General features: G+C 36.4%; 1 protein-coding gene across 1 annotated transcript in view; it reads right to left on the reverse strand.

Annotated features, from left to right (window-relative positions):
- Nucleotides 1-3,617: 3,617 nt before the first annotated feature.
- The window catches only part of LOC132095473 (SEC14 domain and spectrin repeat-containing protein 1-like), a 38,074-nt gene continuing 24,928 nt past the window's right edge, over nucleotides 3,618-16,763 (reverse strand). Inside the window, exons 11-19 of the mRNA XM_059500513.1 lie at nucleotides 14,990-15,112; nucleotides 12,566-12,760; nucleotides 11,563-11,677; nucleotides 10,948-11,107; nucleotides 10,766-10,847; nucleotides 10,554-10,676; nucleotides 7,476-7,667; nucleotides 6,660-6,781; nucleotides 3,618-4,811 (exon numbers count right to left, since the gene is read on the reverse strand). Coding sequence (XP_059356496.1) covers nucleotides 4,655-4,811; nucleotides 6,660-6,781; nucleotides 7,476-7,667; nucleotides 10,554-10,676; nucleotides 10,766-10,847; nucleotides 10,948-11,107; nucleotides 11,563-11,677; nucleotides 12,566-12,760; nucleotides 14,990-15,112 — 1,269 coding nt within the window. The 3' untranslated portion in view covers nucleotides 3,618-4,654. The remainder of the gene's footprint in view (nucleotides 4,812-6,659; nucleotides 6,782-7,475; nucleotides 7,668-10,553; nucleotides 10,677-10,765; nucleotides 10,848-10,947; nucleotides 11,108-11,562; nucleotides 11,678-12,565; nucleotides 12,761-14,989; nucleotides 15,113-16,763) is intronic.

The raw sequence follows: 16,763 nt of genomic DNA on the forward strand, positions 1-16,763 counted from the left end.
TCAAAAGGACAAGTCCATGCAAATACTATATTCCAATATAAAAAGCATAAGGCATGACTGAAAAGCACTGCAAGTCATTCACTGTAAAAATCACAACATCTGCTGCTTTAAGGAGCAAGGCAACAACATTTTAATCTTGCTTGAATCTTTTCAGTGATCCAATTCACAAAACCTGAAATGGAGGGCAAGAATATCTGACATTTTTGTCCGTCACATTATGATATGGCTTCAAAACACTTTTGATATACCACACAAGCCATGTCAAGTTTTAGGCATAGTAAGATTTTCTTCCCCTTAAAGTTTTTTCCCCTATTTTGCTCACCAAGGCAGTTGTGTTCTCGGTTTTCTATTTTAGTTTTTTTAAAGTGTGATTTATTCCTGTGATGATATAGATACATTTTCAGCATCATCACTCCATTCTTCAGTGTCACATGATCCTTCTAACATGCATATTCAGTGCTCGAGGCTAAACTAATATATGTTGAAACCATACTTTTTTCTTTTTAAACATCTTTTGTGTTCCACAATAAAGTCAAACATTTTGACCAAAATAATACATTTTTATATAAATTACATAAATATTCTTTTTTTTTTTTTGGAACTAATTCCATCAGAAGTCTTTATTTTCACTGAAACTATACTTTGTCATCAGAATAATTAAATGGTAAGAAATGACAGAGGCATCGTTCCATGTTGTAGTAAGTGTTTAAAATGAGCAGGAGCACAGAAGAGGCTTGTTCGGTCCTTAAATGCCTGTTCCAAACCACAGACCTCCAGAAAGCCACATTACGTTCCTTCCTATTAAATGTAATGGCTAATAAATTATTCAAATAACTGATTTTAGAAATCCCTTATATTTCTTTCAAACACATTATTCCACCAAACAACAACAATGTGCAACAATAAACAGTCCGGCACATGAGTAAAGGTACACCATCACCCGAGTCAAGTATTCTTGGCAGATGTGCAGTATTTTTATACCTACAATGTTGTTTATACATTTATTTAGTACAGATTTATGCAAAAGAACAATGATACAAACAGTGATGAGAGCAATTAAAAAAAATGTCAATGAATAAAAGGTTATCTGAAGGTGGCAGATTTTAATGTTTATCAGTCAACCACAGTATAATGGACGGAAAAGGCCAGAGAGACTCTGATAATACCAATCCCAAGAGAAATAGTCCCCAAATTCTTAAAGGGACAGTACAAGCAAAAAACCTGTCCATTTCTTTTTTTTTCTTCTGCAGAACATAAAAGATGATATTAATATTTTGAGAAATGTCAATGGAATCAATGAGCTGTTTGGCTAACAATGTTCTTCAAAAGATCCTTTATGTTCCACAGATAATATCTACAGAGCCCCGCACATGACATGCAAGAAAAAATAAATCAATTGTGCCCACGATTTACTAATTCATTTACTCAATGTACTAAAATGTGCACACGATTTCTATTGCGTTCCCTCGATTTAAAGGGAACGAATTAGTAAATTGTGCGCACAATTTATAATTCGAGTGAACAAAATAGTAAATCGAGGGAACACAATAGTAATCATGTGCACGTTTTTGTACGTATGAGTGAATGAATTAGTAAATCGTGCACATGATTTAGCCTACTATTTTTTTTCCTGCATGCCATGTGCGGGGCTCCGTAAATGTCAAACAGGTTTAGAATGACTATAAAGTAAATGTCACAATTTTTATTGAACTGATCTATATGTCAAAGAAAAGCTATGTATGGCAGGACTCACAAAAACATTAAGCAGCCCAACTGTTTTCTACATTAAGAAATGTTTCTTAAGCACCAAATCATATTAGAATGATTTCTGAAAGTTTGTGTGACACTGAAGACTGTAGTAATGATGCTGAAAATTCAGCTTTGCCAGCAAATTGTTTAAAATTTCAATATTACTGTTTTTACTGTATTTCTTTTTTTAACAAATAATTGCCATTTTTCAAATTTTACCAACCCCAAACTTATGAACAGTTGTATATTTTAGTGATGTGCATCATATACTGTAATAATGGACATTTTATACTTTTAGCATTCCTGGAACAAAAAAAAAACACCTTTTGGAAATATCACTGTGAAACAAAGGGGGAAAAAAGTTGCCTTTAGTTCAGCATCTCACCACATACTGCTGCAGTAATGTTGTCTTTTCCATTGAGGACAATAGTGTCTGCAGAACATCCTGAGGTCCTCCTATGAGGTCTTCCTACCAAAGCCTGATGGAGGAAATGTTTTGAGATAAAGTGGGGACATTTATAACAACAGGGCAGTATTAGAAGAGCATTTCAGCAGTGCGTTTTACATTCAATAATTAATCAGCATTTTACACAGATGATTTTACAATGCAGGACACCCGTCACAGAGAACATGGTGAGGAAGAGTATAGACAAATATATATCGTCACAGAGGGTCTGTCTTTTTCCACTGTTACAGACATCCCAGCAGTCCTCCAAAAACCAGTACAGAGGCAGCAGCTGCTAAGACAGCTGAGAAATCAAATAGACTTAAGAGAGCAAAATAGGCAATAGGCAAAGCAGGGCTAAGTAAGAAGGGCCGTGGCCCCGTGCCACACCCATGCCATCTGTCAAGGGCCCTGATAAACTCAGAAGTTTATTATTAGACAGAGCACTGATTCTCAGGCCAGTCATCACACATACTCTGCGACTAAGCTTTCTGGAAACAAGACAATCATGTACGTTAAAACTGACACCCTTTACATCTTTAAAAAAATCAGAAAAGATGAACGTTGATTTGTCACAGGATTTTTTTGCTGTGATGATGCCTAAAGCTTGAGTAACATAATAACATCACTAAATAAAATGATTAACAATAATATAATAAGCTACAACAATACCAAATAAATAAATGAGAGAATTTTCTAAATTGCTAAATTTAATTACTTCATTTTTTTTTTTTTAGGGAAAATGTGACCTAAAAGTGTATTGGATCGGTTAAGAGAGATTAAATCAATGTCCAATTGTATCAGTGATTCTCAGTACAAACTAAGTGAGGATATAAAATAATGAGCAAGCAAAAGTTTGAGGCGAGCAGCTGAAGTCTGGAGTAAAACTTTAAAGCAGTATGAAATATTCAGTATAAAAATATCTTAGCCTTGTCAGAAATGATACACAGCTGACAAAGACGTTCTCGTGAAATGCTGCACAGGTTACAGAGAATGTAAGTGAACAGCAACGCTGCAGGCAACTAATGACCTGCTTGACTTATGCACTCACAGCCTGGCATCTTTGGAAGTTATAAGAAAACACTTATATAAAAATTAGTCAAGATTTTTTAGAAATATTTTTACTGCACAAACCAGCCAACAGCCCCCCCCCCCCCCCCCCCCCAAAAAAGAATTATGGTTTCCATAAAGATAATATAAAGAAATGTTTCTTGACATTCTTGCATTAAATCAGAATATAAGCATCTATCAGAATTGTTATATTTCACAGTTTTTTTACTGTATCTTTGATCAAATAGCATGAGACTGCTTTTAAAACATTTTAAACTCTTACTGACCCAAAACTTTTGAACACTGGTGTAGTAAATTAGTATGCATAACAACTGTTATAATCAGCCAGAAATGCACTGACAAAAATAGAAAATGAATGCAATATTGCCCATGTTTATTTAGGGTGCTAGAATATTCATGTACAGTAATGGACAATATGGGCAGATTTATGCAAAGCACACATACAGTAACAAAGTCCTGTAAACTGTAACAACCTGCCAGCTTTATGACATTGAAAAAGAGACAGCCTTTCCTCTCCAGTCTTAGTTTCTTCATTTATTTTATACAACTGATATTTTCATAAAATACTCTATAGCCTTTAAAAATTGCAAAAGCATTATACAATTTAAATGGTACGCAAGGTACAAAAAAGAAGGAAATTAAATATGAAATTAATATTTTACGACAAGCATCAATATGCAAGCAGCGTACGAATTAGACTGACAATTTATGAGATGAAACATAGCTCCGTATCACATTTTACTGTCAAAACAAAGCTCTAAACAATTCGACATTGGACCTTAAAGCTTTGCTTTGTTTGTACCTTCATTATTGAACTACAACAGCTTCAGTTTCTGATGTGTTGTCATGTCCCGTTTCTACATTAAACACCATCTTCAGCAAAGGCCTTGTGGATGGATATTTCTCCTGGCACAAGAGAGAAGGTTTGGTAATTCTCAACAGAAAGCAACCGAAGGAAAGAAATAGAAAATACAATGCTTACGGTCAGGAAAGGCCTACAAATCTAGAGCACTAGATACAAATGGGATAAAGATGCTGCTTTATGTACATTCTATAGGTTTAGTAGCACCATTACAAGCTCAAGGCGCCTCGCTGGGAGGAGAAAGAGTTGATAGGTAAGGTAAAGCTTTGTAGGGAGGCCAGAGTTCAAAGTAGTGTGGTCGATTTAGTACTCAGCTGTCCACACAGGTAATGCAACGCAATCCCGTGGAGTCTTTAAGTCGCTCTGTAAATTAAGATGGCTTGGTGAAGTGAAGTACAACAGAGACTGTGGGTGATCTGGGTCACATTTGGACCGAGCCGGCAGAGCAGCGAGATGCTTGTGAGGATCAAGCGCTGTGCTGCCATCTGCAATGCTTCCTGCAAGAGGGTATGAGGGGTATCAGCTTCTTAACTCTCCCTGGGCCCCGCCTCCAGAGCCTCCTCATCCAGCCGCTGATCCGCCTCTTCCTGTAAGAATCTCTTTTCCTCCACCAGTTTCATGCGTTCACGGATGCTTTCGGCCGAGGAGGCCATGTCGCCCGGGCTGCCGAAGAACTGCTCGCTCCTGCAACCAGGGCGAATGGGGATGGAACGAAATGATGACAAAAACAAAACATTTCCATCTTAAATTGTTGAATAACAGCCTAAGATGATAAAGCAATCCAATAAAGGATGAACATATTCAAAGTTTTGGCTTGGATAGGTTACATTAGTTTGAGGCAAATATAAATTTGTTTACATATGAATTATTACACAAGGAAATTCAGTATTTTAAAATTAATGAATTAGAACAGATAGTAAAAGAAAAACAGTCAACATACATCATAACTCCAATTCTATTGAACATTTTAAATAAATGTATGAATATGTCAGAAATGATGACTACTACTACTATTACGAGATCTACACACAGGACTTTGCATGTAGATAAAAAAAAATAAGTACATAAATATAAGAATTTGAATAAGCATATATAAATAAGTGAAGGAAAAGAACACTTTTTATTCAAAGTGAAATGGAATTCAAGCTACACAATTCTGTAAATTCATAACCATTATTAATTGTAATAATAATAAAGGTGATGATTAAGATTTTTCAACATATTAATAAATAAATAAATCCTGTGAATGCTGATCCATATAGAATTAAGATTAACATGTCGGCGGTGCTAGCCGCATCGTGCATCGACAAATAGAGCTGTTGCGCTTTGTGCATCCCAAGGTAGAGTCCCAGCTCGCTGACCTTGCCTAATCCCACCCCCTCTCTCCCACTATTCTTCCAGTCTACCAACTGTCCTATCAAAATAAAGCTAACAAATGGCAAAAATAAATGAAAAAAAAAGATGAACATGCAAGGATATGCGTACTTACAGTGGACTAGGGGTGGGCAATATACCCTCAAAATTATATTACGATATTTCAAAAATATTTGCGATAACGATATTTATGATGATATAGAAAAAAAAAAAAATCATGGAACGTTTTATTGGTATGGCAGGCAGCAGTATTTATTAGTGCAAACAAAATAAAGGGCATTTTCAATCACAGACTACCTAATTTGAAGTGTAAATCTATTGTCATAAGGTGGCAGCAGTAGCTGTGTGTTCGACTTTAGCAGACCGGTGTACAGGGCTGTAGCTGGGGTTTGTGGGGCTCTGGTACAAGTTTTACCAGTCGGTCCTGTTTGAAGTTGTATAAATAGCACAAATAAACAAATATACAAATTAAACAACAATAAAATTTTTTCAAGTTTGTAGGTGTCCAGGTACAGAAACTGAATGATCAAATGTAAATAGCATTGCATAGTCTTTACTGTATAAATTAAATATAGATTAATTATTTTTAAAACTACAACAGTAAAGAACAGTGAGTGGTTTTTTCCCCATTTCATTTCTTGGTTTAACATTAAGCATACTGACAGCAGCTAGTAAATTAGGCGTGGTCACTTTAAGAGATAATACATCCAATATGATACACATACCATTTCTTTCGCAACTGTTTACTTTCACTTCAGACATAACAGACCATTTTTTAGGATACTTTTGAGGTAACAATTTTGTATGTATTTGTTGTTTTAAGAGCAAGAGGAGACAAAACCCAATTGGGTTTTTAAGGGCTGTAGACACGGCCCTCTGTATGCACACTGTAGGCAGGGAACCGTGCGTGGGTGCTGAATTAAGCTTTTCATGTTGTTCTGTGCTTCATGTTGTATGTTTAAACGGGTGAGGTGTATTAGTCCGTTCAGTCACAGGAGGAAGCGAAGAAGAGCTTGGTTTGGTGTTTGCGCGGCTCTAATTTATTATCGTGTATGGTATGAAATGGCACACCCCTAACTTAGACTAATGATAGTTAAGAGAAAATGGAGAGTAGCAGAGCTTTATAAGTGCACTGTACTTTGGCCTTTCGGTTCTTACCCATCAGGGAAAATGACTGGCACAGTGAGCCTGTCCAGCAGACCTTTCCCCACAGTCTCCACCTCTTCATATGGCTCCACATCCACCATCAGCTCGGCTGATTCAGGGCTTTCTCTCAGAATCTGAAGGCAGGGAGAAAGCCAGTTACTGTCTGATATTACAGCTGGGAAGTTTGTAGACCGTAAATGTGATCACATCACTGAAACTCTATTATTATTAATGAGATATTAGTTTAACATACAGTGGGGTCCAAAAGTCTACATCAAAATCATCTGGCTTTGTAAAGATTGTGGCATCCAAAACTACTTGAATAAAATATTCCAAAACTTTTTTTTTTTGATGATGATGATAAAGGAAGAACAATATGCAAATTCATAGCCTTTTGAACTCTAATGTGTTTGCTTTCATTAAACTTTGCTAAAGAAATACACAAATATGCAAATTTTCTCCACCATAAAAAACATTAGTGCTGCCAACAGGAAGACCATAGTTATTTATGAGGTCATAATAAATAGAATTAAACTAACAATGGCTCTTTATGATAAATTAACTCAAACAATACATTTAAAAAGGAACAATTCACACAAAAATTATTTATACATCCTCATGTAGGGGCGAACCCATTTGCTGTTATATTTTCCGTGGAACAAAAAGGAGAAAATAATGCTGTTCGCCTAAAATTTCTCCCATGGTGTTCCATCGAAGAGGAAATTCATACAGGTTTGTAACGTCAAGAGTGTGAGTAAATGGTGACAGTTTTCCTTAAACTACTCGTTTAGATTTGGTATGACATTAGTTTTGCAGAACTGTACCAACCTTCTCTGCAGCTGTGTGGAAAGTACTGGCCATCTCCAGTCGGTGCTGCCTCTCGTCAGACGTGACCGTGAACTGTTTCCACACACGGTTGAGTCTGGGCAGCGTGTCCCCGGAGGAGCGAGTGGTACAACGCAGAGACTGACACAGCACCACTGTGGCCTGCAGCAGCTGGCGGCCGTAATCATAGGTGCTCTGAAAGCAGAAAAGGAAGTGGTTACTGAACCGATAACAAAACATGGGCTGAATACTCCAACAATTAACAACACAATACTCTTAAAAGAAAAAAAAAAAAAGGATCGGAATCGGAAAAACAGGATTACTAATAAGAATTAAAAATTTATTAAAGTCTATCTTTCGATAAGAGAAAATTAACATACACACACACACACATATATATATATATATATATATATATATATACACACATACACATTAGTGATGCGCGGGTCGTCTCATAACACGCGGGGCCCACGGGTCGGGTTGGGGCAGGTTAAGAAATTGGCACTTTATTGCGGGACGGGTCACTAAATATGGTGCGTGGAATTTAGTGCTGGAAATTTTTATTATTTCAAGAGATTCGTTGATTTTCCCTTCGTTCGTCGTCCAAAATGATTAGTTCAGATTCGTTCACTGATTTGTTCAGTGACCATTTCTTCATATTACACAAATACGCCACAGCAGGTGGCGAAGAAGAGTCTTATGTGTTATTGCTTAAGTCAACGAATGTATATTTACTTGTGACAAAAACTGATTTGGCTTTATTAAAGTGTGTGCATGTTCGCATTAAATAAATAGTCTAAATAAGTTGTTCAGATGAACAAAGCGCAAGGTTTTCTTGCATAATTAAACATTTTAATTGTTTGGTCAGACTGTTCATATATAATATATTCACATTAATAAATCGTGGATTAAATGTGGAGTTATGTTCTGTATGCTAAATATGAAAACAAGCATATGTGCACCTATAACTGAGCTTTGTATCTACTGATTGCTGATCGAGATTTACATGCTTGGCCGACTGACCCTGTATACTCATTCATTTCATTCACAAACTGAATGAAAGGCTGTAAATGATAATTTAAAGTATAATAAATTTAAAAACAATTATTTTAAATTGTAATAATATTTCTGTATTTTCTGTATTTTTTATCAAATAAATGCAGGCTTGATGAGCAGAAGAAACTTCTTTCAAAAACATTAAATATAGTAATGTTTCCAAACTTTTGGTCTGTACTGTATATATACATATACATACATATACATACATACATACATACATACATACATATATATATATATCCATGAAAATGTATGAGGATTAAATTAGATCACATCTACTTTAATGCCTAATTTTTAAATTACCGTATTTTTCTGACTATAAATCGCACCTAAGTATAAGTCGCATCAGTTCAAAAATACGTCATGACAAGGAAAAAAACATATATAAGTCGCACAGGACTATAAGTCGCATTTATTTAGAACCAAGAACCAAGAGAAAACATTTCCGTCTACAGCCACGAGAGGGCGCTCTATGTTTTCAGTGTAGACTACCATAGACTGTAAAAAATATGGACAGCGTCTGTGGCGTCACCCATAGACTTTCTGAAGAACGGGTTTGAAGCCGTTTATGGGGGGTATGGGCTGCGCCATCTTGGAAAATCTTGGGAAATCCTAACCCCGCCCACCTTCTGACGCAGCGCGCTTCACTCAGCTCGCTCTGCAAATTCGGTTATCTCTCCTTTTAGGCAACGAAATATGTTATAAAACACCATACTAACTATTTTCGTTTTCATTAAAAGAAATCTTAAACATTATAGCCACACAAATGTGGTTCAGGCAACGCATATTGATTATATTCAACTACACATCATGTTTGCCTATTTATGAAAAAACAAAATATAAAACACAAACCTGCCTCTTTTCATTTTAAATATAATATAAAAATATTAAACATTTTATGTTCCAGGCAATATGTGCATTTGTACTAAACAACAGATTTTGCAGTAAACAACATTACAGATCATCTTCGTTGTATTAAAATTTAAAATGACAAACTCAAAAATTTCAGTTTTATCAATATTAGCCATTATAAAAGTATAAGTAAAAGGTATAAGAAGCTATACAAATAAAGCAAACAATTCAGTTAAACATACAAAGTCAGCGCTCTAGTCTAACCATACATCGGTAAAGTTAAATAGCTTATAAAGTTATGAAACTTCCCTCAGCCAAAACGATTGCCCAGGGAAAAAATTATAGATTTAGGAGACCAAAAATCGCCCATTAGATATACACAAGATGAATTATATCTCATGTTAACCACTTCAGAGATGCCAGAGTCCGCGGCATTGGCGGCAAACTTTAGAAGGTCTAGCCGAGGAAAGACTGCTTCAGGCGGGGTACATGAACGCAGAGCGCCCGGTCATCGCTGGATCAACTGGATAAAATTTTCATAAATCTTTAAATAAACCACAGATTTTAGCTTTAAACAACTACATTCTCGCCTGAAAACCTCTTAAAACTACATTTCATGATACAGAAGCAGTAGTATTATATATCAACTGTATTAAAAAATGGCGCTTCTTGTTGTCATTCTCCGTGGCGCTGCCTTGTCAGCTGTCAATCAAGCTGTCACTCAAAGTTAACCACACCCTTATTGTCATATATTTTATATCTAAATACGATCTAAACTAACGAGTTAGAAAAAAAATCACCCCCCCTCACAGTTGTCAGGCACTCGGAAGCTATCGAAAAATACAATAAAAGTCCATGGGAACAACTTGTAAAAACATGAATTTATGCTGTGAAAACGGACATTTTAACGTGGGGGCTATGGACATTTGCTCCCTTTTGGGACCTTCCCCTGGCGGATTTTCGATGTATTGCAGTTTTTCGCACTTCCGGGTAGGCTTCATTTTTCAGATCAGAATGTTGCCGCTTGTAGACTACAGGAACACTTTGGAGCAGCATAGAGCGCCCTCTCGCGGCTGTAGACGGTAATGTTTTAACTTGATTAATTTCTCTTGGTTCATGTCAAATTAATTTTGATAAATAAGTCGCACCTGAGGACATTCAAAATACCTGTGCAACATCCACAAACTTCTTGTGTTTCTCCAGCAGCCCTTTGGTTTCCTGGGAATCATCTCCCAGTCGAATGTGGGTCTTCAACAAAGCATCGAGCAACTCTCCTAACCACTCCACTGCCTGCGAAAAAAATTAAAAGGCCTTTACAGCCCCTCAGAAAATACAGACCCACTTCTAAGCGTATCGTCGTCTGAATTTCAAGCTCTGACCTGGGAAGCATCTTCCTCACACTTGAAGAGCTGTACCATCTGCAGCATCTTGAGTCTCCTGACATCAACCATGTCCTCACACCTATAAAACACAAGCGAACACATCAGGCCATCATCGCTTTTGTTTGGTACACCAGAAGTGCCATGTCCATGATTAAAAATGATGAAAAGAGAAGAGGAACCTCTGTTTACGGAGCTGCATGTCATCCATGACACTGTGAATGTGGTCGATATTCTCCTTGTTCTCAATGCTTACATCCTTGCCATAGGAAAAGGATGTCTGGGTAGACATCTGGTCAAGCAGTACTTGGCCTTTTTCTCTCAAGCTTTGCAAGGCACCCTCTGGAAAACAGTGAGAGACTCAATTTCACAGAAAGAGAGGACACTTTTAAGATTCTAATGCCAGTCATTCTGAAATAAAGTTGCATTAACAAGGCTTATATTTTATAAAATAATTTCAAATGTATATGTTGTTAAAAGCACTAATTATAAAATGGAGAAGCAGATTACACTTTGTTTTAATGAATGTTTTACGTCAGTTTAAGAATGATTATTATTTTTGTAATTAGCTGCTTTAAATACAAGTGTCTGCTAATTTCAAAATGCATGTTTCATGATCAAACACCAATAAATGACGAGACAACCAGACACACTTTATTTTATTCGTATGTCTTGGGTGGTTCTTGAAAATAAGTCATCCGGTTATATGATGCATAAGCACCAAAAGTTCTGGTTTATCAAACTTTAATTACATAAACCAGGATCAGACGTACGAGTAGGACAACAGCATTTCCTACCCACGCTCTTGAGTTTCTCCTCCAGATGTTTTAGAGTTTGCTGGATTGCAGCTCCATCTGCAGGGGCGACGTCCGCACACAGCATGCCTAACAGCCCGTCTAACTGCTGGGACATCTGTGACAAACACATATGACAGTGGCATCAGAAAGCAGCTTTCTATAGATGTATATATATTCACATACAGTTGAAACACTCAATAAACAATAAAATTATTAACTAAGTAATACGTAGGCTCACAATGAATGTGTACATTGATTTTCTGTGCTGCCCGGTGAGGAAATCTGTGGCTTTAAATGTGTGCAAATGGCATTTAATGTCGACTTCAAGACATTTTATTTCTGTACTTTGACAAACACCCAAGGGGAACAGGATATTCAACAAAAGAAAAACAGAAAGTAGGGCGAGACTTGATTTTTATCCTTCTGGAATTTAGATAGGATTGCAAGAAGCGGGTGTTAAATACCACAATGGAGTCAGATAAATAGAGGGCACAGGATGAATATCTAAGAGGGATTCATATTATTAAATGAAAAGAACATTTATTTCACAGGCTGAGCAAGTTGCTGCATTTCAATCAGATTTCATTCAGAATAACAGGCCCAGATGAACTGTTCACAAAAAGACCAGGGCCTGTATTACCAAAAGATCTTAAGGCTAAAAGTAGCTCATAACTCCCCAATTTAGGTGAAAATCTTAAAACTCATGGCCGTGTCAGTGCTAAATTTAGGACGCCTAAATTTTTGCTCTAGAACCCAGAACTGTATGTTTAAAAAGTAAAAATCATCAAATTTGACTTAATGTCAAGTTTAAACAGATCTGATAGTATTACACCGTACTGACAGCGGAAGCATCAAAGTAGCCAGACAGAATATTTACAAGTATCTACATGCACAATGTGTTTGTGTTCTGTGGAATTCTGCAGAGCTTTAATTTAGAATGCAATTCTGTGAGTGCAGATTCCATGAAGATCTAGTGATATTATCTGATCGTATTGAATCTCACATCTTGTGCGGTCATGTGGAACTCATGGGCAGACTGCAGGACGTTCTGTCTGAACTCTAATTGGCTGGCCTGCCGGTAGCAGACGTCACTGAGCTGCTGCTGCAGACCCTTGAGCTCCATCAGATCCTCTTCATCTCCTGCGCTCAGCAAGGCTGCGATCTGCTGGTTCAGCTCCACATAAACAGCAAACCACTCCTGCAGCAAACAGCATGACGTGAGCGGTTAATACACAGTTAAACAAACCACCAGCACTCATAAAGATTTCAGGTCCATAAAGAGTACACCAACGCCTCAGGTCAAATGGATACAACAGATCCTATGAAACATAAATATACCCAAAGATTCACAAACACCACAAAATCTCTAAAATGTAGAACATTTGCACTTTATGGACTGATGACAAGGCCATTAAATTAACCGTATCAAACAAACTAATCAAATATTTATTTGTAATTAACACCACATTAATTCCCCCATACATTTTCATAGAAAAACTAGGCTAACACATAATAAAAGCTTATCAATGTAATGTTAACTAGTGGTGAATGCTTAGGCAAGGAAAACTACTAATATCGCTTGCTACCATTCAAAGGTTTAGGGTCAGTATGGAATAAAGAAAAATTAAATTATATACATTTTATGTATTTATATAATACTCGCAGTATTATATATACGCAGCTGCTTTATATCACGTTCTTTTGAAAATTATTGGTTCAAGATAAAGGAATATTGTGTCCAAAATCCCTATTCACAGAATGTTGAAATAACACCACTGCTAAACCATCTTCCAAGAAAGCTCACCACTATGGCATCACTTTGCATGATGACTAACACTAAATCACTTTTACAAAACCTATGGATTGAATGTCTATAATTGGCTCAGTTCCTAATTCAACATGGCAAAGAGGGCATTGTTCAACAAACCATAAATCTACACACTCCAAAACATCACCTTCCTGTAACAAAACATCAATACCAACAACTCTACGTCAAAGAGATCCCTGTAAATCAAAGAGGCTGTTTGTGATCTCAGTGAGCCACAAACCACACTGAAGAAATACACAGGCAGTAACTACTTCAGACAAGCCAAACGTACACCACAAACCACTCCTGAGACAGATGGCCAAACAGCTGACCTCCAGGAAAACTGTGCAAATCTGTTGGTGAAAACCGCATCTTTAAAGCAAATCAAATGCATTTACCAAGACTGTAAACATAAAGCTCTGATCAGCCTGAATCCAAGATTTAAAAGTGAACCTAAACAAAATATGTTTATTTCCTCAAACAAAGTGTGTATAATCACAGCACAGATATTCTAGAAGAGCAGCATGTGATTGCAAGTAAAATACATCAATAACGCCGCCTACTGGCAGGAATTAAAATGTAGCATGTAGCATTTTAGTGTCATCTGACTTAACTTCAGTTGATTTGACAGATCATTTTTCTTTCAGAAGCTCTGACTGTTTGAGTTCTACGGTCTACAACAGTGGTTCACAACTTTTAAGGCCAAATACCACAGTGACCACCAGTATTCAATGTACACTATTTACAATTCACTGGTTAAAAGACTACATGTACCAGTGGACATAGCTGTTTAGTTCAGTTGTGCCACACATGCCCTGAAAAGTGAAGCCAAACCATTTTGATCGCCATCTGGTGTCTGCCTGTAGTAAAGGTCATAAACCCCTCCCTCTCTATGTAAATGAATGGGATGTAAGCCAAAAATAATAAAAAATAATAATAATAATAAATATAAAAATTACACTTCAAATAAACTTTTCCTAAAGATGGTTTCTTTCATTTTAGGTCGTTTTTAATCACACTGATGCATGTTAAAATTTTTTTATTTATATATAAACAAGTTTGCTTTTATATTTATAAAAACCAGTGATATGGAGTCAAATTAATGCCACATATAAAAGAATTGAAGTATTGCGAAAGAAAATTACATTTTGCTAATGAAAATTAAAGTATTGAGAAAAAACAAGTTTATTGCGAGTTCACACTTGACTGAAACACAAAATGCAAATAAATTAGCAGCTATGGCCACAAAAAATGTGTCGCAAAATCACTGCTTTTGCTTTGATTTCACTGTTTCACTTAAATTCTGCAATCCTTTATTTTGGTTTGCAAAAAAATTAAAATTATATATATATATATATATATATATATATATATATATATATATGTTTCACTGAAGACATCATCTGATGCCAATTTTGTAGACATGAGTGCATGAGCCATATGGATGACGTTCACACTATTATATGTCTTTTTTGGATCTTTATTGACATGGTCACGCTAAACCGTCATTGTATGGAACAGACCTACGTAAAAACTCTTCAAAAAGTCCCAATTTGCTTTTCACAGAGCCTATACATACCTAAAAAAAAAGCATGCACTAGAGATTGTGGTCGTACTTACACTGTGTTGACTCTCGATCTCCTCATGTTTCTGCTGCAAGGCCTGAGAAGCACGAATGGAGTCTCCAATCCCCCACTGTGTGCAGAGCTGCTCTGTGCCAGGACCCTCCAGCCAATTCACAACCTGCTCACACACGAAACAAACACAGACAAGGAAAATTTTTTTTTGAAAAAACTAAATCAGATATTTACTTGTTTACAAAAAGACAAATGTGGGTTGCATGTCTGGAGGGCTGCATGATCTTTCAGCTGTCACATTTTGAAAGAACATGAGTATCAGAGAACAAATGGGATTTCAGAGCTGCAGCAAAATGGAAGATTGTCAGTGATAATGACTTGTATTTCAGTCTTGTTTCCACACAAATACTGTGTCTTCAAATATCAATTAACTTTATGGTGTTTTGCACTTCTTCAAAATTCATCCTTTTGTGTTGCATAGAAAGAAAAGCATATAGGTTTGGAATAACATGATGAAAAAAAAATTACAAACTGTTCACTTATGAGTGAACGAACCATTTAATTAGCTTGCTTGATATGCAAGTTCAGTCTCAATTCTCAAGCTGAGAGGTAAAAATGGGAATAACAACTGAAATGGAAGACAAATTAATTTAACTTTTATTGTTTAATGAACTAGGGGAGCAAATGAAAAGTCTGGAACAGCAGCAAGAGAGTCTGCTTTGTAAAGAAAGTCATTAATTTGTCTAACGCTGAGGTGACTGAACTTTTTAAGAACCGCTGCTTACCTCGCCTTCCTGTCTGTAATTGCTTCAGGCACTGTGGCTTACAAATGACCCCTCCCTGCGCAATTTTTCACAGAAGGGAAGTAGGCCAAAACTATTTTCCGACACACAGGATTGCACCTTCCAATATACTGATCACCATGGAAACAGACATTTTTGTTTCATCCAACAAAAGGCTCTGAGAGACTTTCATATGATACACAACCTCTGATTTCACCATCATCTTAAAAATACCTGCAAAGTTATGACGTTGAAAGCTCAATGAAAATGGAGATATTATCTTTTAAAATCATGGCAGTGTAATTCCTATAGTTACGGCTCGTAGAGACTGCAACAAGTTACTTCCCGGGTAAGTGACATCACAAACCCTGAAATTTACATAAACCTCGCCCTTGGAACATGCAACAAGGGGGGCAAGGCCATGCTGTGCTGCTTTAGAGAAGAGGAAGTGTTTTTGTCAAAACTAGGTGTGCACGAAAAAAAAAAAAAAAATATATATATATATATGAATCGTGATTCTGTTTTCTAACGATTCTAATGGATTCACACATTTCAAAATCAATGTCCTAAACCAGTGGTTCTTATTTCTGTTCCAGGCGTTCCCCTGCTTTGCACTGCATCTCTCTCTCTCTCCTAAACTCAGATCATCAGTTCATCAGCTCCATCAATGAACTGTGTTCCATTTATACACTTTAGCCTCGTTCAGACGATCAGCCTAAATCCGATTTTGTGCATATCCACATAGTATACTGTATAAACAAACACACAAACTAAAATATAAAAGCTGCAATTATTTGATCAAAAATAAAGGGAAAAACATAATACTGCAAAATATTTAACAATTTAAAGTAATAAAATGATGTATGAAATGATGTAAAATTAAGGTAACTGATTTCTATATAAACATTTCAAATGTAATTTATTCCAGTGATGCTGAAAACAGCTCCTTAATATTTTTTTGTGGAAATCACAGGGCTTAATCTGTGTTGGAACAAGCCGGATCCGGAATCTCCAAAATCCGGTCCGGCACCTCAT

Source organism: Carassius carassius, chromosome 19 (assembly GCF_963082965.1).
Source record: "Carassius carassius chromosome 19, fCarCar2.1, whole genome shotgun sequence".
Lineage (NCBI taxonomy): Eukaryota > Metazoa > Chordata > Actinopteri > Cypriniformes > Cyprinidae > Carassius > Carassius carassius.